This window comes from Anomalospiza imberbis, chromosome 10, assembly GCF_031753505.1.
Source record: "Anomalospiza imberbis isolate Cuckoo-Finch-1a 21T00152 chromosome 10, ASM3175350v1, whole genome shotgun sequence".
NCBI classification, from domain to species: Eukaryota; Metazoa; Chordata; class Aves; order Passeriformes; family Viduidae; genus Anomalospiza; species Anomalospiza imberbis.
Genome location: NC_089690.1, coordinates 25,031,911 through 25,059,826, shown reverse-complemented (window position 1 = coordinate 25,059,826; position 27,916 = coordinate 25,031,911). Strand labels below are relative to the sequence as shown.

Here is a 27,916-nt window from a genome sequence, read left to right as displayed (position 1 = left end):
CTCTCCTGCTAAGAAAAGGTGCTCAAAGGCCTTCTGCAAGAAAACCTATGGGGGGAAATGAAAGGTGCTCTGCAAAAGTTGTTCACAGACTGCAAGTTCACCCGGCCCCACCAGCAGGACTTGCTGGTGCTCAGCGAAAACAAGAAAACCAAGGCATCAGGTAAAGGAAAGGGGCTGCCTGGTATTAATCTCTCTACTTGGGTTGCCAAAACATCATGAAAGTGTTGCACAATCCGTTGTGGGCTGCTGGAAGTACTGGTGGCATTCTGGTGTAATTAGTTCATCTGTTATTGAACTTGCGTATAGTTTGATGGAAAACCCAAGAAACACGAACGCGCTTTCTGGGGGCTGGATGTTGTTTCAGTTGTCAGCGGTGTGACTGGTGTTGCCCACTTTTTTGGGCAATATTTTCTAAGGCTGAGGGGAGAAAAAAACCCATCTAGCCTATGTAGAAGACAAATAAAATCAGTCACTATAGCAGCTGCAGTGAATGTTAATCACACTCGGTTTAGTTCTCCCCTGCCAGCTGCCTACCTGGGGGGTTGTCCTGGCCACAGACCTGACAGAAACTCTGCAGGGTAACTCCAGAATGAGTGCTGGCTGTCCCCACAGGGGCAGTAATCCCAAATTTCCTTGGGATTGAGCTCCCAGCAGCTCCAGCAGGTGTTCCTCCTTCTCCTGTAGGACTTGTGCTTGTTCTGCTTCTAATCTGGGACCTTGGCCTTTTACAGCTAAGCTGGTATTTATATTCAATTCAAGGTGAGGCAGAGGGGCACTGAGAACTGATTTGCTTTAAATTAAGTTTCAGACTGTGGGCCTGAAGCTCTCTTTTCTCTCTTAGTGAGAAAACTCCCATTGCCTGAAGAGACTTTTCCTCAGGCACCGTTTCCTCCTGGAACGGGGCCACCACAATCCAGACAGAAAAGGAAAGAGCTCTTGAAAGCTTTTTCTCTGCTCAGTACAAGGGGGTCTGTGCCTCTGGAGGTGACATCTGATGACATCTCACATCTTGATGTGTCCCAAGGGGCACTGCAAGGCTCCCTCCTGCCTGTGAGCGTGATGCTTGTGCCCTGATCATCCTTTGTTCCTCCTGCCCCATGCTAAGGGAGAGCTCTAAAGGAAATGGGGATGCTTGGAACTGCTTAATGTTAATTTCATTACTGGTATCAGTTTTGTTTGACTCTAAGCCCAGTTCTTGTGTTTGTATCTGAAAACTCAGCAAAGTCTCTCTTGGGGTATCCCAGGGATTCTCTGGGGATTGGGTCTGCATGCAGTGAAATGCATTCATTCAAAGCCAAACAGCTTTTCCTTATCACAAAAAAAAAAAAAGGATGCAAAGTAGTGCTAGGGGTGAATTTTGGTCATTTAGCTAATTTTTTATATATTGAAGGTGCTGAAAAATAGGTAAGGGAAGGCTTGACTGCTTGCTGAACACCCTGTGGTACTGCTGGTTACACAGCCACAGTGCTTTGTTTAAAGAAGAATCCAGGTAAATGGTTATGACATGATCATCTCTTTCAATGGCAGCAAACCTACCCGCTGACGTGAAATTACAAGCTGCTCATAAATCTCAGAAATTACAGACCTGTACACTCATTGAAAAAAGGGCAGCTGTACCTCCTTTTCAAGTAAAAGTGTAAATTGAAATCTGGGGGTTTTGGTGCTGTTTTGCTCGTGCTGGTGTGTGTGTATGGCCTTTTCTGTGTGTTTGCAATAAAATTGGTGTCACCTAGATGGTATTATCCAGCAAATTGGCCAGAGTACCCCAGAGGAGCTGCTGGGCAGCACAGGTCAGGTGCAGCTGCTGTCTCTTTGGTGCCAAATGTGGGAATTGTGTGAGGGCTGTGGTAGTGAGCTGCTCAGGAGATGAGGCTGGTGAGGTACCACAGGAGAATATTTTTATTTACAGCTGCAACATCCTGCATGTTTCCAAGCAGGGCAGTTACAAGCTGCTCTCAGGTGGTGTTTGCAGCAGGTTACAGGGTTCATGGAGCAGAAACCAACGATTTCTGTTGAAAACACACATTTGTATCACAAACCATGAACTATTTAAAGCCTCCAAGACACCTACCAATGCCAGATTTGTATGCTCTAAGAACAAATCCTTGCATGTACAAAAACCACCAGTCACAGAGCTGCGATGCTGTTATTAATGTAGGAATTCATACTGGAATTTAACAATCCACCTAGAGACAATACCGAGGGAAAAGAAGAACTGAAAATTTCCTGGCATGCTTTCTAATCTGAAAATAGCAAGCTACTCTTTAAAAATATGTGCTTGGGAATAAATAATTTATTAGTATTGCTTAGCAGTAAGTGCATCTATTGCTTTGATTTCATCCACTAATACAACCTCAGTAAAAAACCTCAATTCATGGCTTCTGCTTCTGTATTTTAAAACATTTGGTGTTATTTAGGTTATTAGTACAATTGTGATTAAGGGATAATAAAAGAAATAGGTTGTGACTACAAGGAAGCTTTTGTTCATATTGCAAAGAAACAATAAATCCACATCCCGGGAGAAAAAGACAGCTTTGATCATCTGAAAAATCAAAAATATCCTTTTGGAACAAGTACCCTGGTAATGATATGCACGGAGTGTTCACTCACCCAGACCCCTGTGTTGGCTAATTCTGGTAATTACAGCACTGTGGTACCAGTTTTTGACAGCTGTGCTGGCAGGGCTGTGGATTTGCCTCTGTGTGAAACTCCTCTGAAAGAAGGCATTCCCATGGAGTTTGGGATTTGAAGAGTAATTCTCCGCAGAATGGTGCTATTTCATGTTTTCCTTCCAATTTAGGATGAAAATATTGTCAAAATACTGCGATTGTGCTCACAATTGACGAGGGAGAAGGTTGTTCCCTCTTTGTTTCTTTGTTTGTTTGTTTATAATTCTTCCTCCAGCTGCACTTCTGAAGCTTTCCAATGCTTTTGGGTTTGTAGGAGGCACACCTGTCCCTTCCCTCCCAAAGATCCCCAGGAGGAAGGTCCTGTGGAAGGTCCCCAGCCTCCCTGCTGGGGCCACGGGCACGCTTCTGGTGAAACCAACCTGTCCCCACTGCTGCCCAGGGCTGCTCTGCACTGCTCACAGCCTTCCCTGGCTGGCTGGCCCCACAGACGCCCTCAGACCCGCCCTTCACAAAGGGCTGGAGTCGCTCTGGTTTGTTCCTAATGCTCACAGACTGGCATTTTCCAGAGATTTCCAGAGACAGGGGCTTGACCCAGCTGAGTGCTGTGCATTCACAGTTGCTTCTTCATTGAGTGCTGGGGGGAAGTTATCTTTTGGTGCAGTAACTCTGTAAGGTGATAATTAAAAAGAAAAGTCCCCAAAAGACTTATTCTCCTAAGCTTCAGCTGCAATTTCTAAAGTTTGAAACATAACCAATGCATGCACTTGAAATTTTAGTAGAGCTCTGTAACTGCATAGTTCATCAGGATCTATCCAGGTTTGTGTTGAAAAGCCACGTGAGACTTTTTGGAGGAGCAGAATCCAGAGCAGGGAGAGAGAGCCCATCTGCAGCTGCCCACGCCCTGCTGGAGAGCCCTTTGCCTCCTCTCCTCACATGCAAGTTGTTTCTTGGAGCCCTCCTACAGCACCACGCTCTGGATCCCTCTTTGAGGCTTGGTTGGGCTTTGGCAGAAGCTCTTCAGAACCTGGGTGGTGTTGTTGCTTTTTTAGCCTGGGCAAGGAACTCTGGGGGGATTTGTTGCACCTCAGGAGCGCCACAAAGCACCTGTAAAACTGTCACACAAAGAGAACAGCAAGTTAGCAGGAGTTTAATTCAGCTCAGGTTTTGTAAGACAAGCTTTATCTCATGATTTGGTATCAATTAAGTTCCTGGGATAGCTCTGGAACAACATGGGTGTGATCATATTTTGTATTTGAGGTTGAAATGTTTTGTCGAATAAAATATGCCACTGTGCCAAGAGATCTTGACCTCAACAGAGTAGCACAGAGGGGAGAGAGCCATGAGCAAAATTCTGGGACAGGTTGCAGGCCTCTAACAGTCGTCCTGTGCTTTTATTGATTACAAATATTACTGATTTCGTGGCAATGCAGAGAATAGAAGGGACTAAACGTTCTCCAGCCTGTAGGACCTGTCACTGAGCTGAGCTGAGGCAGACACTGCTGGGGGGTTTGGGGGAGCTGCCAGTCACTGCTGCCGGCCGGCACTCGCGCTGCGGACACATCCCACTGCTCAGAGTGTGGTATGGATTGAACCAGCTGAATTGCCAACGAAACTGATGCTGGCTGCTTTCATTTGGGTTTGACCAGGGGCAAGATGAAAGCTTGGTTTCAGCTCTCAGAGGGGTTGGTTCAATATCCATAACTGCAGGGATTTTTTCAGGTGCATGGCAAAACATTCTGTGTATCTGAGAGCAGAGGGAAAGTGCTAAGCATGAAGGTAAGGGAACTGCCTGTAGCTGAAAAAATAGGTATTGTAGGTGGTGTGGATGGTGTGCATGGCCTCCCTAAAGCTGCAGGGTCAAAGGCTGGTAAGTGATCTCTGCACTCAAGAGTCCAAAACAACATTACTGGTAATTCCTCGTACAACACAGCTGCTAGCAACGAGCTCTGACAGCTCTTGTTATCAACAGCCAAGTGAAAAATCACGCTGGTTTTTCATCAGCAGCCTTGCTTGCTGGGGAAAATGGCTTTTTTAAAGTTTTACACAATTTTTGCATCAGCTGAGGTTCCTTTTTCTCAATGAGAAACTGCATTTTCTCAGGATTAAAAACTTTGTAATAATCATAAATTTTTCATCAGCCTCTCACCACTGAGCATTGAAATATGAAGCAGCTTCAGAACCCGTGGGGAGTACTGTCTATTTCCTGGGTTTTGCTTTGCCCCCTCCCCTCATGCTCAAGCTCACATGGCTCTTCCCAGGCACCTTTCTGCAGCTGTTTAATCCCCAGGGAATTTCTGTTACACTGGGAGTCTCCTCAGTCTGTTTAACCTTCACCTGGTCCTTGCCTGGATGCCTTTTCTGCCTGTGAATGTTATTTTATCTGGCCTGTTCTCAGATTTTATCCAGCCTGATTAGAGATTTCTGAGCATTTACCAGACTGGTGGGGGGAGCCTGGACATAGACTTGTGTTAGGAATAGCCCAGAATTGGAGGGCAGTGTCAGCTGTGTGAGCTGTCAAGGCTTCTCCTGCAGATTTCCACAGCCTCAGGAACGCTGTTGGTGTTGAATGTGGTTTTCTGGGGGACCAACACCTCCTGCTTTCCCATGCCTGGCACTTCTGGGTGGCTGCAGCTGTGGCTGCAGCATCCTCTGCTCTGAGGTTCTCTCCTGGGTGCAGAGAAACCCAGACTAGTGACTTCTTGTTCTGCACTGAGTATAGAACCCTGAGCACTGATTGCTGCTCAAATACTAACTGAGCAATGGAAACCAAGTGGAATTGAAGAAAAATCCCAAACCAAAAACACCACAAAAAACCCTCCACAAGCAAAATGAAATGTGTATGGAGCACTAGTAGTAAAAGTTTATGGTGAACCTCAGGAATCTGACATGGATAAACCCAGTTTAATTTGTGTCTAGCTGCTGTTTGTGTCAGCAAGCTATTTAGCAAAAGGATTAATTTAGAATTGTCTGTAGAAGACTCCTCTGCACAGTCTGTGCTGTTTTGGAGTGCTCTTTCCAGCCATGCACATGTTCAGATCAGCTGGGATTTCTGAACTGCCTCTCTGGATGTAGCCAGGGCTGGATGTGTTTGGAGTGAGTCAGAGTTACCCTGTGTGTGCCTGGGGCTTGTCCCTGGTGGGGATGGCAACAGCTCCCCAGCCTTGCAGGAGGTTTCATCAGAGAGTTTATTCAAAAGCTAAATAAGAGAGGAGAAGGGAAAGAAGGGCTCCTATCCCAGGGAGGATGCCAGGGAATCCTGCAGAGAAGGGACTGCACCCCTGAGCTGTTTGTGGCAGTGAGTGCAGCTGATGGATGCTGAGGAGATGATGGATGGTGTCATGGAAACTTTCACTCCCTGGCAATTTCTCATGTCCCAATAAAAACACCCACAGCTAATTTAAGCCAGACTGAAATCAATCTTTTACCATCATCATTTGTTTCCATGAGAGAATGAGCAATTTACTATCTGTGCTTCCTAACAGCTTCCAAAAATCATTTCAAGTGGAGGATTTGCTGGACTCAGAAGCAAATGCTCAAATCACCTGCTCAAATCCCAGCAATGCAAAGATCAGAGAAATGTGCTTGAGCACACGGGCTGCTGGGGCTGGACCTGGCTGAGGGACTGGAGGAGCTCTGGTGCTCTGTTTGTAGATCTCTGCTCATCCTCACTTTTATTGTCAGTCCCTGTGCCAGGGGCTACCCCAGCTCCTGCCTGCTGTGTGCTTCCCCTGCTCCAGCTCCTCTGGCACTGCTTTCTGGCAGATCCTCACTGCTCATGGCACCCAGCAGCTCTCAGGAGGGGAGAGCAGGACCAAAGAGTGACTGAAGGATTTGAGCGGGGCTAAAAGAGTAAATCAGAGAGCTGGTGGTGTGAGGAGGAGGAGCTGCTGTGGGCAATGTCTGTGCTGGGGCTCGGCATGGGGCAGCAAGAGCTCACATCCTCACAACACTTCAAGTATCTGAGTCACCTCAGACAATTTCTGGTGCTTGCACTCTTGCCAGAACACGGATTTCTTCTCTTTTTGTCAAATTGTGCAATGGAGAGGAAGGACCTATCATTTGCTATTTGCACATCTGGGCAGCTGGTTGTCCAACAGCCAAAAGTGCAGATTTGTCAAATAAATGGGCTCCTCTGAGCCCTTTTTCAGAGCTTCCCTCTCATGGATTTGAGTGATGTCACTGATGCTCTCTTTATCTCCCCTGGCTATTCTTTCACTCCTTGCATACATGGAATCCAGATGAAGGAAGGAGAGCACTTCACTGACCTGTTTGTTCAGAAACACGTAGATGATGGGGTTGTAGACAGTGCTGCTCTTGGCAAGGATGGCTGGGATGATGCTGGCTGCAGGGGTGATGAGGCCAGGCTGCCCAAAGGTGGCCAGGAGTGCCACAGCTGCATAGGGCAGCCAGCAGAGGAGGAAGCACACCACCATCACCACCACCATGAGCAGGATGCGCTGCTCCCGGCTCCGGCCCGGCCCCCTGTGCATGCTGCTCACCTGGGAGGACAGAGGCACAGGGAGGCATCAGCACTGCTGCACTGGGGACAGCGAGGGTGCCTGGTGTGTTGGTGTGGTTATTTCATGAGAAGGACAGCACTGCTGGCATACATTCCTTGAGCTTTATTAGCAGCATCAGCCCCATGACAGGGTTGAGACAACGGGAAGATGGCAAAGCTCAGGTACAGCCAGCAGCAGCCAAAGATTTCTTTGTTACAGAGCATCTTAAAAACTTTTTAGCCAATAGCACATCGCTAAAGCTTACAGGCATTTGTTTTAGCCAATTACTAAAAGCACACATACACCTGCTTCATAGAATGCTGGATTGTTTGCTTTCTATTAACAATACACAATACTCCAGTATTAAACTTAAAACCTTCTGCTATCTTGCTAAGCACATTTTTCTGCAGTCTTAAGGTCTGTCTTAGATAAGCCTAAGACTCAAGCTGTTGTTTCATGTCCTTGCTTGCTGTGCTATTGTAACTTTTATACTTTCAGACTTAGCAGCTGCACCTGATTCTAAGTTTCTCTGCTCTTTCTGTTTCTAAGGTTTGCTTTCCCAGCTTTCTGAAAATCTTCTTACCTTTACTATTTCCCACACCTGGGAGCTCCTGGGGTGGCTGCACTAGGGGCAGGGCTGGCAGTGTCACCTGAACCGTTCTGGCCGGAGAGGAGCTGGGCAGGGCTGGTGTGCTGTGTGGAGTGTCCCTGACAGCTGGGCCAGTGGTGCCTTTTGGGGCTACCTAAAAACAGAGGCCAGACAGAATTAAGGGAATCAAAAGCAGTTCTATTTATTGAAGAGCCTTCAGGGCAGACAAAGGCCCCCAGGGGCTGCACCCAAAAATGGACCACGGGTCACAGGTTTTCACACTTTTATAAGTTTGGGCCATTTGCACACTGGGGGTTAATCTTCCAATTCCAGCTTCAGGTCATGAAGTCATTGACCCCAGGTTTGCTCCCCCCAACTCACTTTTGTTCCCATCTCTGGGGCCTGAGGCAGTGAGGTGTCCTTGACTGCCAGGTCTGGAGAGGAATTGCTGTGTCTGCCCAAAATGGGAAAGCAGCAGCTCACACTGTGTGTGGAGTTTGAAGACTAAAGAATTACAGGATTACAAAAATATGAAATATATACAAGCTAAAATCCCAAGGCATCAGCAGGACCAGCAAAAGTGCTCTGCATCTACAACAGCCTCCTCCAGCTTGCTGCAAAGCCCAGTTTTTAACGGGAGTACCCTGGGCAGGAGGCAAGGAGGGGGAATGTGCCCTGGTGTGACCAGAGGGCAGCAGCTCCCAGAGCTCCCAGGGCCACTGCCCCAGTCCTGCCAGGAGAGATCACACAGCAATGTGCCTGTACCCAGAGGCACGGGGGCGATGGATGGCAGCGGGCTGAGAGAACTGCCTTCCCTGAGTCCATGCCAAAGGCAGCACTTGAATGAAAGTGATTTACAACAGCCTCCTCCTCTGGACTCCGGGCTCACGCACTCTCGAAAGTAAATCACACTGCATAGAAACACTGCTGCCCGTGCCTCAGCCTGGTTTGCTAGGTCTCAGTGTGTTTTGAAAACCAGACCTTTCCGTGACTGCTGTGTAATGCCTGTGCTGAGAAGTGCTGCAGTAAGCACGAGGAACTAATTATTACAAGCAGTTTTATGGGGAATCCGTGGGGATGTATCTGAGTGTTGGAAGTCACCTTGAGACTAATTAAAAACCTAACCAAAACTGTTCAAAATCTAGAACATATCTGTAATTGCCTGCTGAGGGAACTCAAATACCAAGTACTTTATAAATATCTTGTTAATGTGCAAATGAAATCTTTTATGACACTCGTCTGTGATTTAAAAGGAAAAAAGTGGTATTTGCCACTAGGCAAATAAAGTTGTTAATCAAAATATTTCCATTAGTGAGAAGTGAATATTTCACTCAGAGCCACCCACAGACATCAGTAGCTCAGATTTATTCACAGCCATCTCAGACAGAAAGTTCACATTTATCTTCTTCCATTGTATCTCATGGAGCTGATAAGAATTTTGTACAGCACGTTCCCTGGGTGTGCATTTTTTGAGAGTCTGCCATGCCTTGGTATAAAACTTCACTCGGGCTGTGTGATGAAGTCCAAACAGCTGCACTGGGGTGGAAGCAAGGCTGGAGACAAGAGAGGGGCTGAATTTTGCATCATGTGTATTGTAAATGCAGATGAACCCAGTGGGAAGAAATGCTGATGTGTGACTCCAGTTCAGAAGGCTGAATGATTTCTTTATTAGAACTATGCTATAATACATTAATATTCTATTTAAAGGAGATACTAAAGCTACAAACCTACTTGTTCTCACGACCATATCTAACTCACAACTCCTGGCCCTCTCTGAGAGTGCAGCCACAGGTGGGTTGGATTGGCCACCAGCTCAAACAATCCTCACCAGAATCCAACCAGGCAATCACCCCAGGTAAACAATTCTCCAAACACATTCCACCTGGGAAAAACAAGGAGCAGCAATAGAAATTGTTTTCTCTTTCTTTCCTCTGTGCTCCTCCATGAAAAAAATCCTGAGAGAGAGAAGAATGTGCCTGCCCCACATGTGCACTTGTTTTTGAGGCTCCTGACAAGAGGCACTGAAAGGCATCAGCACCAGCTGCCAGGGCTGTGTATCCCCACACAAATCCCAGTTCCTTTGTGCCTTCCTGAGGTCCTCCTGTCCACCCTCCATGCCAGGAAACACCTGGGGAGGTGGTGGGTGATGCTTGCATGTGGAGCACCTCAAGGAAAACCAAAAGCTCCCTTTGGTTCTGTTGATTTCCTTCAATTCCAGAAAAGGAAACCCAACAACCTCTGAGGCCAGAGAGGACAAATGTTTTACTGATGTCTTCTAGCTGGAAGTCAGGCTGGTGTGAGGCTGGGCGTGGGAGGAGGGCCCTGAGCAGGGCTGGGGTCCCAGGGAGCTGTGCAATGCTTGCCCTCCACACCTGCAAACCCTGCAGCACGGGGAGGAGCAGCTGCTTTTGGCCACTGCTTCAACTCAGAGCCACTGGGGACTTGTGCTGCTGCATGTTCCACCTGGGCAGTGCTCCCTGCTCAGGTAAACTCCACCAAGGTATCACTCTCTTGACTTCTGAAGTGTTTTATGCTTTCCTAAAAAAAAGAGAAGAGCTTGCAGTTTTCAGACTGCTGATGCCAGGGAATGGCTTCACGGGTAGGCAAGGAAAGGTTTCAATTTCCTTGCCAGCAGCAAGAAATTATTCTTTTCATCCTACAAGGCCAGAAATTTTGAATATCCTCCCACTTCTGTAACTCTCCTTGAAGCATTTTTTGCTTTCAACTACAAGGCTCCTCTGGTCAGTCAAGAAAAACTGAGATATTTATATTTGGCACCCATGCAGAAAACTTCTGCAAAACTAAATCACACCCATCAGCCTTGAAATGTTGCTGCACCCCATCAGCAGATGGTGACTTGGCTACACCGAGTAACTGTGGGCAGTGCCTGGCAGCAGATCACCCTCTGGAGGTGGGCACAGCAAAGAGCTGTGTAAAAATGATGTTGGTGAATGGTGCTGTGGGCTTTAGTTTAATTTTGTCTTTATTGTTATCACTGCATTAAATAAAGGGATGGGACTATTTTGGGGCTAAGAACGATTTATTGCTCAGATAAACATCAGGCTCAGAGGCTGTGAGATTTTAGGGGAGCAGGCATTCAGCCACAGCTCAAAGTGGTCACAAGTTCTTCATTACAAGGGAGTATAGAACTTTCTGGTCCAATGGACCACAGGGTTCATTTTGCTTTTGTAACCTATCACCTTTACTTAATTTTGCTGCACTGCAGGTACTTTTACCCAGTGGGCTCCTGTCTCACAAATACACAAATGCTTCTGTTATAACTTCTGAACTCTTAGCTACTCTATCCAATTACACCCCTACACTAGAAACCCTTCACCATTTATCAATGCAGTTTCTCACTTTCTTGAGGCAAATTCTTACTTACCACTGTAGAAACATAAGTTTATGCTTTTTCTGCTTAATGTCTGTGTACTTTACTTTTACATCAATCCAAGCTTCCCCCAAGGCTGCAAAGCAAACCCTCCGGTGTCCGGGGAAGATTCTATGTTTCCATTTCCCACAGTCTTGATAACTCCCAGGAAAGCTAAGAGCACAAGTGTGGCCCATGCTTGCCTTTGTTGCTGGCCATGGAGGCTGGAAGGTCAGTCCAGGCTGCTCCTGGCTCAGGGTGAGCAGCAGCAGGAGTTTGGCACAGGGGTACCCTGGCCGTGCACTGACCTGCTGTGCACTGTCCTCTGCCTCTGGCTCGGTCAAAAGTCTAAACTTCAATCTGCTGTGCAAGAAATTTGGTTTTGAAATCTCACTGTTTCTGTAGGTTTTGGTACAGAAAACAGCCATGAAAAATGTGCTTTTATAGCCCTCATATTTTCTTCACTGGAAATTGAGTCTCTGTTTCTTCCAAAATGATCTTTTCAGTTTCCTAAAATTTATTTTGCCTCTGTATCACACCTTCTATATGCTGAATGTGTGTGCCAGTGTACTGAGTCAGCAGGACTGGGGAGCTGGAAGCCCTGGCCCCATGTTGCTCTTACAATGTTCTTTTCTCTCGCTTCCCATGGCTGTTGATTTTTTACTGGCTAAGTTTCTTTGTGTTTTCTCCTGCAGAGAAGCACCTCAAGGTGGTAATTCAGCCAGCAGAAGTGATTAATTTGCCTTTTTAAAAATCTCACTGACCATAATTGGGATTGCACCCAGCCATCCTCCCAGTGCAGGAGCAGAAATGCTCACAAATAGTGTTGGCGTGGTGTGGCGTGGGGTGGGGTGTCACAGACAGAAGGCTGTGGCTGAGTGACTAATGCAACAAACAATAAGGACAGGTTTAAACAGAGGTCACTGTGGACACAGCAAATCCCTGGTTGGTGTTGCTGACACTGTGCAGAAAGAACAGAGTCATCACTTCACCAGGAAAGCAAAATCTGTGTTTTCAGCACCGGGTATGGAAATTGCCCAGCCACCTCCAGGCCTGCAGAGCACAGCTCTGCCCCCTGTGAAGAACTCCTGGCTCTCCAGGGTCATCTGAGAATCCCAGCTGAGTGCCTGACTGTGTTTTCTCTTGCCTTTTTGTGAAACCACCACACTCTTTAGAGCTTGGAGAATTGACAGCAACACTCATGGGACTAAGAGGATGGTCCTTGAGAAATGTCAGAATAAGGGAGGTAAAGGGGAAAAAACCTCAACCAAAGTGGGCATGTGCTGTCCTGAAGATGCCAGCTGAGCCCTGTGGGCAAAGCAGAGACACAAGGGGCAGCACAGGCACCCCTGGGCTGTGGCAGCAGCTGAGCACCTTCAGGCATCACTGCCAGCTCGTCAGAAGGAGCCCAAGAGCTGTGAAAACAAATACACTCTGCCCTGGAGAAGTCATGGCTGGGGTTGCTTGAACATGTACTGAGGAACCAGACCGTAACCCACTGGAGATGGAATTAAACTGCACAGCCTGGGCATTGAAGGTCAGTCTGATTTCTTCTGAAGAGGATGTGAGAATTCCTGGTGGTCTCTGCCCATCAGCACGTGCCCTGCTCCTAAGAATTGATAAATGTAGGTAGCTAAATTGGACGCTTCAGGGGAAACCCTCCACCCTTTGGGGTTAGGATTAGATGGTCTTTAAGGTCCCTTCAAACCCAACACAACCCATTCACTGATTCTATGATTATGGAGAATTTCCTTGAAGTTCTGAAGCAGTAGGCAGCCATTCAGTGCTGGTTTAACAATATCTCATTATCTGTCCTAATGCTAATTAAAAAAATTTTTGCTTGGAGAAGAAATAAATGGCTGACACTCCCATGCAGAAATGTTGCAAGATCAAGTTAGATTTTTTTTCTAAGGAAATTTTTTCTGTCATTGCTAACATTCAAACCTTTGAATTATGCTTAAAAGCCTCTAAGTACAATCAGAAAAGCCAGCAACTCGTTACCTGCACTCCCAGAGAAGCGCTGGCTTTCTCAAAGCCCCATCCATTCAGTGCCTTGCCAGGAAAATGAGAAGTGTGCCAGCTGTGTTCCATGTCTGTTCTAATGCTTGTCTGTGAGAGGAGAGCTCTGCTCCTGACAGACCTGGGGCTTTTACCCCACAAAATAGTGCTGGAGCAGCCTTGAGCCCAGCAGAGCGCTCAAGGACAGCACAGGGACAGATGGGGAAGAGCAAAGCTGGAGACCCAAGATGACATGAGGCAAAAAGCAGCTGCACTGCTGGTTTGTCACTGGGGAACTTCTGCCTCCCAGATCTCCAGAGTGCTGATTACCTGCACTAGGTCTGGTAAATTGACATATCATGAAGCTAAGCTTCATCATTGATGACAAAACCCTGAATTCCTTGGTCTGAGTGAAAGACAAACCTATTGTAGTGCCCTTTGTGCAGCACCAGCTAAGCCCTGTCCCTGCTGGTTGGGGCCCAGGCCTTTCCTCTATGAAAGAGGACAGTTAGAAGCTCCTCTGATTTAATTTTATATATATATATATATATATTTGTGTGTGTGTGTATATACATATATGTATGTATGTGTATATATACGTGTGTGTATATATATATATATACTATGTATATATTTCTGCATGCTTTGGGGCAAATGGGGGAATGTGAGGTGGGGGTGTGTTTTGTAAAAGATGTGAAATGGAAAGGGTTTATCAGTCCTCTGAAAGTCACAGAAAATGCAGCACCTTTTTCTGCAGGGGCAGCGGAGCTTCCTGCTCTGCCTTGGCTGAGGCTGGGGAGCTGTGCCAGCCCCAGCTGCACACCCAACAAAGCTGAGCTGGCAGGGGAGAGTGGGGGTGGAAACTGATTTAAAACAGTGGGAATTAGTGTCAAGGGCAACCCCCCACAATTATTGTCAGGGCTGTGGAGAGCCTTGCACCTTCCTTCCACAACCACAGCATTCTTGACTCTTGCTTTCTTGCCCAGGACTAAGTGTATTTTTATGGATAATGGAACACCTTATGCACAGGAAGGAATAAAACATCTGTAAGAAACTGCCTATTCAGCAGCTATCCAGCTGCTGAATATTTTCAACCAGAATTCCATCCTTCTTTTGCAGAGAGGTGTTGGGCTGGGGGAGCTGAGCCTGGAGTTTGGCTGCGCTCAGGAGGTGCTCTGCCTCCCCTTTTGCTGTGCCTCCCCTTTTGCTCTGCCTCCCCTTTTGCTGTGCCTCCCCTTTTGCTCTGCCTCCCCTTTTGCTCTGCCTCCCCTTTTGCTCTGCTTCCCCTTTTGCTCTGCCTCCCCTTTTGCTCTGCTTCCCCTTTTGCTCTGCCTCCCCTTTTGCTGTGCCTCCCCTTTTGCTGTGCCTCCCCTTTTGCTCTGCCTCCCCTTTTGCTCTGCCTCCCCTTTTGCTGTGCCTCCCCTTTTGCTCTGCCTCCCCTTTTGCTCTGCTTCCCCTTTTGCTCTGCTTTCCCTGCTGGAGGTTTCTGGGCTCCCCTGCCCTGCCCCGTGCCCAAGCAGAGATTCAAGAGCAGATGTTTGTGACTGCACAGCTGAGGTGGCCCCCTCTCTTCTGTGGAAAGGCAGAGGAATCCTCAGCCACATCAGGACATTCGTATCACTCAGGCTTGACAACAATCCACATAAATTACTGACTTTTCTAGTCACACATTTCCTTTGCCCCTGCCTTTTTCCTGTGCTGTTTTACCTTTGTCTCCCTCAGTTACTGACACACACTTTGGGCTGCCCTAGCATCTCCTTGCTTTTGGAAGGCTGTGGAGACTTCCACCTCCCTTGGCTGTGCTAGGGAAAGGGAACCAGATGACAAATGTGTCCATTCATGGTGTACAAAATGTGCTCCAAATCCCACTGATGCTTCTGCCTCAGCTTCAAACCTAAATGCAGAGTGTGTTCATGTGCCTTAATGAGCTGGGTTTGCACCAAAACATCCCAGCTTTGCCTGCTCATACCAAGAAGACACCCACCAGTGTGGTGGGTCCAAACAAAACTTCTGACCCTGGGGCTGTGCTCCTGGTGCTGCCCAGCACTGAGAGCTGGGGGAAGATTTGCCTCTGCAAATCATCTTTTCTTTTCCTGTAAATGAAGGCTGTGGAAAATCTCCTGTGGTAAGTGAATTAACAAGATTGGTGCTGTGGAAATTTGGCCAAAAGCACTTAAAGCTGGCTCTAAGCAAAGGAAGGTGGTTTCAGGCTGGCAGGGGATCACGCAGCCCAGGCAGGGACCATCCACTACGGATGGCTCTCTGGCAGCTGCTGTTCCCAGTATTAACACACACCTCTGCCAGAGCTTGTAGGGAGGAGAGAGGAGACAGAGAAGAAATCCTTTTCCATCTGCTGTGCTGATGTCTTTCACCTCTGCAGCAGTAACTTTTCTCATTTCTAAGAGGGCTTGGAAGGTGCTAGAGGAGTCAGTGAGGGCCTTGTGGCATGCAAGGGAGGAGCTCTCTGGCTCAGACATCCTTTGAAGTGCTCGCAGCATCCTCTCAGACCCACCTCTGTCCACTCAAGGGTGAACCACATGATTTAAGATCAAAATTTAAATCTCAATTCAGTCCCTCACTTCCTGTTACAGACATAGAGGGCTGTAAGGAGAGGTCTTGTAGTCACTAAATGGGGTTAATGTTTAATTTCAAATGTCGGAATGTTAAAATAATTCATCCTGGTTGTTTTTTGCAAAGGCTGGAGCACTGAGTGCAGGCACAATGCAGCACTGCTGGGGGTAGCTGGGTTCTAGGTGTGGCCTCATTCTTCTCAGTCCCTGTGTCTGAGGTTGGAAAAGGCAAGATGTGGCTGGGGCTGTGTGTTCTGTCACCATCTGTCAGAGCTGGGGCAGTTCTCTGCTGCTCATGGGGCAGTTTTCTCTTGATCTCTCCCACAGCCAATCCTCCCTCCAGGAGATCTCTGCTGTTCATGGCCACTGAGTGTCCCTGCATGGCTGAGAAAATTCCATCATCCCATGGGGAGATGCTCTGCCCAGGGGAGGAGCCAAGCATTCCTACCTGGATACAATCTGACCTTGGGAACCCCACAGCAGCCTTTGCCCACTGCATTCCCAGAGGAGCAGCTTTCTTCCCCACTGCATTCCCAGAGGAGCAGCTTTCTTCCCCACTGCATTCCCAGAGGAGCAGCTTTCTTCCCCACTGCATTCCCAGAGGAGCAGCTTTCTTCCCCACTGCATTCCCAGAGGAGCAGCTTTCTTCCCCACTGCATTCCCAGAGGAAGCCCAGGCCCATCTCCACCAGCCCTGGAGCTTCAGAGGAAAACTCCAGCCTTGTCCAGGATCCCAGCTCCAGCAGAGCCACAGCTGGCACTGCAGGAGGGCTGAGCCACCATGGGATGGGATGGGATGGGACTGCTGCCACACCCTGACACACAGGCTGCCAGGGCCTGCTCTCACTCTGGCAGTGGAGTTTTGTATTACTGCATTTTTATTTTTATATTTTCTTTTTTTTTTTTCCTTAATAAAGAACTGTTATTCCTATTCCCATACCTTTGCCTGAGAGCCTCTTAATTTCAAAATTATAATAATTCAGAAGGAGGGGGTTTGCATTTTCCATTTCAGGGGAGGCTCCTGCCTTCCTTAGCAGACACCTGTCCTTTCAAACCAAGACACCCTGAGTTCTCTGTAACACAGCCAGGGTGCTCCCACGCTTGGGGGCTCCCTGAGCAGGGATGTCCTTTGGAATTCGGAATCTGCACAGCCCATCTGTCAGTGAGAATGGTTATTACAACATCTCAGCACCACTGATGTTCACACTGGCTGGGTTGCCCTCCTTGCGCACCTTGCACTGATTCTTTAATCAGTAGTGACTGTGGTGAGAGTGTGCTCTTCCCACTGAGAGTGGAGTTCTCAGTTATTGTTATCTGGGACACACAGCAGAGGGAGAGCCATGGGAGGAGGGCAGTGGAGCTCAGCCTGCAGGGCATGGCTGCTCCCTGCTGTCCCTACCAGGCTCTGCTTCCCTCATTGCCTGTGCTCGGACACTTCTGAGGTTTGGAAGCAGCTGCAGAAAAAATTTGCACTACAGGAGAAAAAAAAAAATCACAGCTGCCTTGTTTTCAACTAGAAAAATCCTTAATGTGCTCATCAGGTCGGTGAGTGCTGTTGGACAAATCATGCTCTGGCACACCCAGCACGAGGTTATCTCCCCTGCAGCTCTCTGGACAGGCAGTGCTCCTCTTTAAGCAAATCCTCCAGGGAATCCCAGTATCCCAAAGGAGGGGAAGTGTTGCCCGTTGTTCCAGAGCCAGCACCTGGGCTCTGGCCCTCCTTGCACATGTGCTTTGTATTCACGTGATGCCTTGGGATTTCAGGATTTGTACATTCTTCATGTCTGTAATCCTGCAGTTCTTTAATGTGTAACTCTGAACTCCACACACAGTGTGAGCTGCTGCTTTCCCATTTTGGGCACACACAGCAATTCCTCTCTAGGCCTGGCAGTCAAGGACACCTCACTGCCTCAGGCCCCAGAGATGGAAACAAAATTGAGCTGGGGGAGCAAATTTGGGGTCAATAACTTCCTTATCTGAAGCTGGAATTGGAAGATTAACCCCCAGTATGCAAATGGACCAAACTTATAAAAGTGTGAAACCCCTTGATCCATCATCCTTTTTTGGGTGTAGCCCCTGGGGGGCTTCATCTGCCTGAAATGAACCTGAAGGCTCTTCAACTGCTTTTTAGTCCTTTAGTTTTGTCTGGCCTCTGTTTTTAGGTAGTCCCCACAAGGCATCACACGTAGGTATCAGATCTTCCACTGCCCACGGGAGAAAGAGTCCTTCCTGCAGCTCCGAGCAGGGGAGGCTGCAGCACACACCAGATAACCACGAGCATCCTGAATGGGCAGAGCTCCTGCTGCTGTCCAAGAGGGGAAATACAGAAACATCCCCAGCTGCATTTTCACTGGCACTGAACTCAACTGAAGCCAGGAAAGACAATTCCTTGCTTTTCCTGTGTGTGGGTGGATTGACCCAAGGTGATTTCTGTGAAAAATGCACATTTTATGATTGGCTTTTTACATATATTAAATTGAATACTCTATGTATTACGTTATATTGATTAGAAGTGCTGTATTAACATTTTAATAGTATGGTATATGTAGTTTTGTAGTTAAAATAGAGCCTATGTATGTGGGGGTTTTTTACTGGCTCAAACAAGAGATGAGATAATGAAGAAACTCTTCACACAGAGATGGCAGTGATGGGGGCCCATAAAGAATTACTGCCTCCTCATCGGAAAAGACAAACATTCTTCCACCTTCTCTCTGTCTTTATGGAACCACCAGGATTAAGGGGAAGAAGTTGACAAAAAACAGAAAAGTTCTTAATTTGCAAGGAATTTATGCATCATGTATGAGATGTATGAATATGCAACAGGCTACTGCTTTTAAAGATTATTCCTTTGTTCACAAGGCATGCTTATTGGGCTTAAGTGCCCGAGAGCATCCGGACGTCCGTAATTCTTTGCTTTTCATTGTCTTGTAATTGTCCTAACTCTAAATTTTCATTACTCTAATTGCATTACTATTTTTATAACTACTTTATTATTATGAAACTTTTAAAATTTTAAAAACCAAGTGATTGGCGTTTTTCACAATTTCCCTCTTCAGTCTTCTGGGCTCAGCTGTCTCAAGACTGATTTTCTCTTCCCTGGTGTCTGAGGTGCTCCAGTGCTTAAGCTGTCATGATTCCTGCCTTTGGGAATGTGTCTGTCTCACATGCCCAGTTCAGCCTCAGTTTATGGTGGCTATCCAGGCTGTCCAGATTAATGCTGGAGGAGCAGGGTAATCACCCTTCCCCTTCCTGCCGGTGGAGGGGGATTGCTGGAACACAGAGCTGTTCTCCCCCAGTTTCTCCTGCCCGTGCTGGACAAAGCTGTTTCCTGCACTGGAAACTGCAGCACTTGCTAATTGATGTAATGAAATTAACATGGAACACATCAAAGGCCTCCTTGCTGCACTATTTTTTCTTTTCCATAACACATGAGGACCAAGGGGGCAGGGGGCTGGTGGAAACCATGCCAAGGTGTTGGCTTTTCCTTCCTTGCCTGTCATTACTGCTCAAGGTAGATTTACCCTGATATGACTCAACCCAGGGCAGGAGTCTGTGCAGAAAAGCAGAATATTGAGCCTTGCACTGATCAGGTTCATTTGTCAAGGAGATAATAGAAAGTAGGTTGTCTGTGAATTAAAGGGAAAAAAACCCCAACCACACTGTAATACAGTGACACAAAAGCTGGGACCCATTGTATTTGCACTGTGACAAGTCATGTGAGAGGACTCAGCCAGGCTTGTCAATGACTCCAGCTAATGACTTTCTAACCCCTGTGCTCACAAAACGATTTCTCTGTTTCCAGCAAGCATTTTAAATTGCACGTGCTGACTACAGCTGTTCCAAAACCTGGGAGCAGAATGGCTGTCTCCTGCAGGATTGATGAATTTTGCCTGTGTGCTTGCTGCTTTCAGTGAGCTGGCTATTTCCAGCTGGAATCTGGCACGCTGATCATGTTTGACCAGGTGATTTGCCCAGACAGGTACTGGGATGCACAGGACAGATGATGCACTTTGGGGCTGGTTAGCATAAGAGATTTGATACCAGGATGCCTTGGCAAGAGCAAACAGAACTTTGAGGATGAAATCAAGATTGTGAGAAGATTCAATCACATGGGTTTACTGGAAAAAGAAAATTACATCAGACTTCTGCAAGCAAGAGATGTTTAAAATGAATAAGTTAGTTGATGTTATTTTTAACCCAATCATTGTAGTAAAACATTACTAGCCTCCCTAAAATACTATATAAGCAGTTGTACTTCATAATAAATTCGGATTTTTTGACTATCACACCGAGTCCCTCTCTCTTCATTGCCAACAGACAGGTTTTTACTGGGCATCTTTGCACACCACACCCGGGGCTGTGCAAAGTGCTGATACACAGGAAGGGCCAGGGAGAGCCCTTCATTCCTCAGGACATCCCCGAGCTCGGGGTGAACCCAGTGCTGGCTACCAAGTCCTGGTACTAGAAGAAATTCTAAGCTACTGTTTCTTGGCAGCCCATTGATTGTTTGCATAGCCAAGGCTGTCTTTGAGGGTCCACACACACTGTTTCTGCTGGCTGGAGGGCTTTTGCAGAAGTTACAGACACGACCAAGCTTCTCAAAGCAGCCAGGAGGCTTTGGATGAGGATGAATCCAGACTCCCTGCACTGCCAGCTGCAGGTCCCAGAGGGTTTGCCCTGCTCCAAGCAGCACTGGAACAGGTTACCCCGACAGCTTCTGCCCTGCTCTGGCTGCCAGGCCCTCCAGGGGCACGGGGCTCTGCAGAGCAAGAGGCACATTTGCTGTTCTGCTCCTCACAGCTTGCTCAGCCTGGCCTCCCAGGCTCTGCTTCACTTCTGTCATTTCCAAACCTTCATAAATTCTGTCATTCTCCCAAAGTGATCTGAGCTGAGGCATTACAGCTTCTCTGCTGTGGCACGGAGCACGGGTGCTGTGAGCTGCTCTGGAGCTGCACACTCAGCTGTAGGAGCAGTAACAGGCTCTGCTGACAAAACCAAGGCCATCCTAAAGCATCCCTGCTCTCTGCAGATTGCTCCCTGCAGCAAACCCCAGCTGGCAGATTTCTGCCTTTCAAGAATGGGACTGGACATGGGGGGCACAGCCAGCTCCTGCCATCCCTGGGGCACTGTGGCAAAGCCAAGGAAGCAGAGATGAAGCCCCTCGCCCAGCTGTCTGCCAGGACACACCTGCATCCTGCCCTTGCTTCCCCAGGAAAGCTGCAGCCTTCTTTTTGCTTCCTCTGGGGCCCTGCACAGTCCTTCACAGGAGAGCTGTGAGACTTCTATCAAAGCAGAAAGACTTCTCAGAAATAAGATAATTAAGACTAGAGGTCAATGGCATTGGAAACCTAGAAAGCCCTCATTTTCTAATGGTTCTTTTCAGAATTCAGATTTATTGTTGGCAGTGTGCTGCAATACATCCCAGCTCCTGTAGAATTCATTTTAAATGGCTCAGAGCAAACCCTTCCCTCTGGCCATTCCCTGCCAGCCTCAAACAAGACACGGGAGAAAAGCAGATCTGCTCTTGGTGAAAATTCTCTTCAAATTTAAGGAAACTGACCTTGAAGCAATACAGTGGGAGCGGGAGCCTGGACCGATTTCCCAGGGTTTCAGCATCCCTGCAAATCTCCCGTGATGACATTCAGGCCAGAAATCAGAGCATGAAAATACAAATGTCAAGCGAAAGGATACAATTGTTCGTGCCTGGCTGAAAGCAAACACCCTGATCTCCCAGCACACTTGTACTCCTGTAAGTGGTGCAGATAATCTCACTTACAGGCAGATATGCATGGCAGGAGCTGAAAGCACCATTAAAGGCTTACACAGTGTTGCCTATAATTTAGGATCCACTAAAAGCACAAACGTCTGTTGTTCAGTTCCTTGAATGTTAAGCTGGCATGTGAAGCTTATTTTTGTTCATTGTTTTTCTCTCTCTCTCTTCCACACACCAGGGATTTTGCTGCTCCTGCACCTTGCTGCCCCTGGGGGATCCTGGGCAGCAGCACAAGCAGCTGGGAGCAGCCTGGGTCAGGAACAGGCATGGCACTGGGCATGGGAGGCAGCAGAGAGGCTCTGGGGCTTCTGCCTCTGCACCTCCCCCTCCTCTGGCTTCCCAAACGAGCCCAGGTGCATCCACAGGACCATCCAGTTCTGACTTTCCCTCTTTGTGGAAAATCCCCCTTCCTGAAAGGATCATTTCGATCCAGACAGAACAAATTTTGTATTATTTCCCCTTGTTTGGGGGTTTCTGCAGGACCAGGGAGCACAGGAAAGACAGCTCCTGACCTTTAGAGTGGTCACCCATCTGACAGGGAGGGTGACAGCCGCTGCCACCACACTGTCCCTCTTCCATGCCACTGTGGTCCCTGGTGGAGCAGTTCCCTTCACTGCAGAGATCCCACTGCAGTCACCGAGGGCTCTGCTGAGCTCTGCTGCTGCCTGAACTGCTGCTGTCACTCACCCTGCTCCATGTCCACAGCTGTCCTGAAGACACACAACTCTCCTGAGCCCAAATGCAACATTTCCTGTGATGGCTGCATCAGTGGGAAGAGTATTTAGTGTAAAAACTTCCACCCTGCAGTGCTGCTGCACAGGTGCAGCTGCAGCAGAAGCAAAGGTTGGCACTGGAGAGGGCAGAGGCAGCAGAGCTTGTCCCGGCTCTGGGGATCACTCTGACACATCAGACAGCACAACCTCGACAGGAAAGCAGGTTTGCTTGCTGTTTCTTGTCCTTGGAGGAACTTTGGAGAGGAAGAGCCTCTCTTGCAGGCAGGACCTGCTCCAGTCCCAGCTGCTGTGAATACCTTGCAACAAGCGGCACCTCTAAAAGTATTTTTAGCCTTAAGAGATAGAAAAAGGCTGAAGTCCTGTGAAAACCAGCCCTTGCCTGTGCTCAGGAGACTGGTCCATGGTGGTGCAGGAGAAGCAGCTGTTCCCAGCACAGGGTGACCAGAGAGGACTGAGCTGGCTTTCGTGGGGAATGAAAGGTATTTATAAAAAGACAATGGGCTGGGGGTGTATGAGGATTATTTTAAACATCTCCACTGATTTCATTTGCTCCTGCTCAAAGTCCCTGAGCAATAATAAGCTTAAATCAAATGTTTACATCTGCAAATGTGTCTCACGGGGTGATCTTTATCTAATTCCCTCTTATCTTTCAGGCGCTCGCTGTACGAGGTGAGCCCAAGCCAGGTCTGGGAACACTGATGGAGCTGGAGCCCAGCCTGGGGTGGCTCCAGGGTGCAGGGGCCAAGTGTGGAGGTGTTCAGGGGGTAAATGATCCCTTTGTGCTGGGACAGTCCTTGCCTGTCCACAGACTGGTCCCCAAGGGGGGCTGCCATGCTCTCCAGTCTCTCCCAGCATCTCCGTGCCACGAGCAGCCAGTGCTGGTCCATCACTCGTGGCTAAAGGCAGATGTTCTTCACAAAGGAGGAAAAACCTCTGCACTGGCATTTCCAGCTGTTTGACAGTGCTGTCCTGATGGTGTTTGGTACCAAATGTTCCACTGGGGTAGCAATGTTTAAAGCTACTATTTCTTATCTCAGCAAAAAAAAAGTTCATGGTCTGTTGGAACCCTGGATGCTGAGAATTTGAGACTTTCTGTGCTGACAGGCACTGACCCCCAAGAGACCACTGCACTTGACCTGAGGCTGTGGAGAAAACGTCCAAAATGGAATGATAGCACTGGGATTGTGGGTGTGGAGTTTGAATAGGAGTGTGTGATATCACACAGTGGAAAACTTACACTTTAAGGGTTTAGAATACAGTAATATCTATAAAGCAAGATGGAGGTTTCAGGGTGGAGGCTGGGCCTTCTTCTTCACCTTCTTCTCCATGGGTTTGGGTGGTTTTGTGCGATCGGATAAAAAAGTCCCCATTGCGGGCACGGGTGGTTGGTTACTGGGTTAAAAGTAAAAATAATTGAGGTGTCATTTCTTAATTGGACAGTTTATCCTTAAAAGGCCGTGTAGAGAGAGAGATGGGGCTCCATTTTTAGTTTGTTAGAGTGAAGTGCTGTAGAACTCGGGGTCTGTGAGACTGTGACATAGATAAGAACTAATACACATCTCAGTCCCAACAAGAAATTCCGTCTCACACATTTAATCCTGACCCTGGCAGAAAAAAAGCAAAGAATCGAGGATGGTCATTTATGGACTGGCTTTGCTTTGTGTCCAGGGTTATCTGCCTCATGTCATGGGTCTGTCTTACAGTTTGTATTTGTCTAGTTACATCTTCCTGCTTCGCCTGATCCCACCAGCAGCTTGGTTATATGTGACCATTTTCTTAGCAGCCTTTTTCTGCAGGGTTCCCTTTCCTGCTTTCAGAAGAGAAGCACTGATCTTCGGAAATCACCGCTCCCACACTCTCCACTGACCATGCTGCACCTGCTGATAATGCTCACCTCTCTCCACAGCATTCCTGCAGATTTAAATCCTAGGACTAATCACATCAAGGTAGGTAAATCTTTCCTAGTTTTAATTAGGGGTAATTGGAAGTATCTAGAGTGCTCTGGCAAACTTCCCTCATTTGTGATACTGTCATAGGGACCTCTGATGCCTTAGGATTTTAGCTTTTCTATTGTTCAGGTCCTGTGCTGCATTAGTGCCTAACTCCAAACTCCATACAGAGTGTTCCTTACTGTCTTCACACTGTGGTCAGACAAAACAATCCCTCTGGGCCTGAGATCCAAGGACACCCCACAGCCTCAGGCACCAAAAAGGACAAACAAAAGTGAATTGGGGGGAGCAAACTGGGGGTAAATGACTTCATTAGCTGAAGCTGTAATTGGAGCATTAACCCCTGACATGTGAATGGACCAAACTCACAAGTGTCTGAAAAACTGGTGCCCATTGTCCAGCTTGGGTGCAGCCTCTGGGAGGCTTCTGACTGCCCAGGGTGCCTTCAATAAATACCCGCTTTATTCTCTGAATCTTGCCTAGCCTCTGCTCTAGGTAGCCCCTCCAAGGCATCACCTCCAGCTGTACACACCTGAGTATGACTTTAAAGCCCTGGTAGGCTGGAGCCTGTCACCAGGACAGCCACGGGAGAGGCATTTCCAGGGGTGGCAGAACATCTGACAGCAGAGGAGCTCTAAAGGTGGAAAATGGGGATCATCAGCTTCTGCCTGGTTTGGGGTCACAGCCAAAAGGCAGCTGAGGAATCACCTTACCTGTCTGACAGCCCAGAGCAGCTTCCCATAGGAATAGACAATGATGGCAAAAGGGATTACGAGGCAAAAGATGAAAAGACAGATGATGTAGGATGCGTTGTTGGCATCCTTGGAATGCCAGTTCACAGAGCAGGTTATCCCTGGTCCTTCTGGCCCATAGCTGCTCCAGCCAAGAAGCGGGGGAACAGTCCAGAGCAGGGAGTATGTCCAGGAGAGGATGATGGCTGTCCATGCTTTCCTGTAGTTGGTGGTGTCAGGCTCTGCTGTCCTCGTCATGGTGCAGCAGCGCTCGTACGAGAGCACAGCCAGGGAGATGAGTGAGATGATGCCTGCGTCAAACCAGACCCTTGTATCAGCAAAAAATGAATGGGTGAAGGCTTTGCTCTGCCTCCCAAAAAAATACTTCAAGCCATGGGTGAGATTGATGGCACTGGCTTTGGAAACAAGGTGGGCAAAGACTGGGACTGGAGGTTTCCCCCTATGAGCAAGAGGTGCTGAGAGCCTGACCCCACTCACCAAGAGCTGGGGGTGTTTAAACAGTGTGCAGCCAAAGCCAGGCAGCCAGAAATGCTGATCAATAATTAAGCACAACTGTCTGAATGGATATGTGTGTGTGTGTGTGTGTGTGTGTGTGTGTGTGTGTGTGACCTGCAGCAAAATCCTGGCTTCTCCATCAGGTTTGCTTCTGTCTGCACCTGTAAAATTCGAGATTAATATCTAGATTTGACCAAAGTGTGGAGCTGATCTGGTGCTCTTCTGCCAGCTCTGAAGTGCAGCCTTCTGAGGCCTTCTTGGGGAAGTGCAGCCCCACAGGGTTTTCATAAGGATTTCATGCTGTGCATAATGAAGACCTGTAGGTTAAACCCACGTTCTGAAGCCCCTGTGCCAGCAAGTGCCCCCCTCAGGGGGGCAGGCAGCTTGTGAGCCTTTACAGAGACAGTGATGGGTCTCCTGCAATTGAGGTACTGCCAATGGGACAATAAAACCACCAGCAGCAAGTCAAAGGCTTCTTTTGCATGCAGAAATGCTGGACGGAGGTAATTTCTGAAGCTGATATTAGAGTTTGCAATTTCCCTCCATACACACCTCCCGGGCTGCACTGGGGAAGGTACAAGGGGATGTTGCTGGCAGGTACAAGGTACAAGGGGATGGCAGGTACAAGGGGACGTTGCTGGATGCTGACACACTCCTGCTGAACTTTCCTTGCCAAGTAAAGGTTTTACATGCACAAATTTGGCTTTTTACCCTGTATAACTTCATGAGGGAAAGAGACGGCAGCAAAGAGCTGCTGCAAATATCTCTTTAGAGTGTGCATAAGCAGTGTCAGTGTCTCCTAAGTGGCTGTGTGAAGCCTCGATGCCAGGCTAAGCTGTGTTCCTGGGGAGGTTCAGGTTTGTTCTGATGGGCAGAGGGATGCTCTGCTGGTAAAGCCTCTGCTCCATGTGAATGCTGGCTAGGGGAGAGCACCACCGATGTGTGCCAGTGTCTGCAGAGGAACAGCAGGCTGGGAGAGATTGTCAGCACTGGGTAGCCTGAACACACGAGCTATCGTTATGTATAACATGACGTACATTGTACCTGCCATCCCCACAGCCCCTGCACTGCGCGGGGCTCTTTCTCCCTCTGGGTGCCCGGCTGGCAGCTGAGGACAGGGCTGGCTAAAGGTGGAGGTGCACAGGGCTGCTCTGTTCTGCCGGCCTGTCCTGCCCAGTGGCATCTGGGGGCAGGGCTGGAAGCCACCAGATTTCCAAGCAGCCGCAGCCGTGGGGGCTCAGGGCTGCCCGCGCTGAGATGCGGCACTCAGGGACAGGGTTTAGTGGTGGGCCTGGCAGTGCTGCGGCAGAAATTGAACTCGGTGAGCTTAAAGGTCTTTTCTAACCCAAACGAGGCTGATTCCATCCCCGTTTTCATCCTTTAAAGTTTGTAGAGCTCTTCCTCAGCCGCTGGAAACACCCTGTGGAGCCTGAATGAGGACTCACACTTAACGCTGCCTGGGCTTTTTCCAGCAAAACAACCGCTGAAGCCGGGAAAGTTTCCCCCCCGCCCTGAGCTCCTGGCGTGTCGGGTGTCCCCTCCCCAGGCACAGGCCGAGCTCCATCGCACCCGCCGCTCTCCCGGACACCCAGCCACGGCACCTGCGGGCTGGCCCTGGCCTCTCACGTCCCCCCGGAGCTGCTGGGGCTGTTCTGTGTCCTGCCCGGAGCTGCTGGGGCTGTTCTGTCCCCTGCCCGGAGCTGCCAAGGCTGTCCCGTTCCCTGCCCGGCGCTGTCCCGTTCCCTGCCCGGAGCTGCCAAGGCTGTCCCGTTCCCTGCCCGGCGCTGTCCCGTCCCCTGCCCGGCGCTGTCCCGTCCCCTGCCCAGCGCTGTCCCGTCCCCTCCCGGCGCTGTCCCGTCCCCTGCCCGGCGCTGTCCCGCTCCCTGCCCGGCGCTGTCCCGTCCCCTGCCCGGCGCTGTCCCGTCCCCTGCCCGGCGCTGTCCCGTCCCCTCCCGGCGCTGTCCCGTTCCCTGCCCGGAGCTGCCAAGGCTGTCCCGTTCCCTGCCCGGCGCTGTCCCGTCCCCTGCCCGGAGCTGTCCCGTTCCCTGCCCGGCGCTGTCCCGTCCCCTGCCCGGCGCTGTCCCGTCCCCTGCCCGGCGCTGTCCCGTTCCCTGCCCGGCGCTGTCCCGTCCCCTGCCCGGCGCTGTCCCGTCCCCTGCCCGGCGCTGTCCCGTCCCCTCCTGGCGGGCACAGCCGCCGCTCGGCGGGCGCAGCCCCGCAGCCCCGCGCTCCCACTCACCGCAGAGGGCGGTGGCGAAGCCGTGCCAGGCGCAGGCGGCCCCCGGAGCGGCGGCGGCCCCCGCGGCCAGCCCGAGCGGGGTGCCCAGGGCGCAGCCCAGCAGGTCGCTGAGCGCGATGTTGAGCAGCAGCAGGTTGATGGGGGAGCGCAGCGCCGGGAAGCGCCAGAAGAGCAGCAGCACCAGCAGGTTGCTGCAGAAGCCCAGGCTGCCCACGGCGCCCAGGCACACGGCGGCCGCCAGCCGCCCCGCGGGGCCCAGGCACCGCTCGGCCTCGCCCCGGCCGTCCCCGCAGGCGGCAGCGGCGCCGGCCGCCGGCAT

At 49.3% G+C, this 27,916-nt stretch overlaps 1 protein-coding gene across 1 annotated transcript; it reads right to left on the bottom strand.

Moving 5' to 3' along the window:
* Window positions 1-3,460: 3,460 nt before the first annotated feature.
* On the bottom strand, window positions 3,461-27,916 carry LOC137479539 (opsin-3-like). The gene is made up of 4 exons (XM_068200053.1): window positions 27,598-27,916; window positions 24,825-25,153; window positions 6,896-7,129; window positions 3,461-3,742 (listed from the first exon to the last, which is right to left on the bottom strand). Exons 1-4 carry the CDS (start codon window positions 27,914-27,916, stop codon window positions 3,560-3,562), a joined length of 1,065 nt encoding a protein of 354 aa, XP_068056154.1. The 3' UTR covers window positions 3,461-3,559.

Excerpts from the sequence above, each read along its gene's own strand:
- LOC137479539 (XM_068200053.1), bottom strand. The coding sequence starts at position 27,916 with ATGCCGGCGGCCGGCGCCGCTGCCGCCTGCGGGGACGGCCGGGGCGAG. Across the intron at positions 7,130-24,824 it reads TGCTCTGGGCTGTCAGACAG|GTGAGCAGCATGCACAGGGG; the intron begins GTAAGGTGATTC and ends CTGTCCTCCCAG. Across the intron at positions 3,743-6,895 it reads ACGTGTTTCTGAACAAACAG|TTTTACAGGTGCTTTGTGGC; the intron begins GTCAGTGAAGTG and ends TTTGTGTGACAG.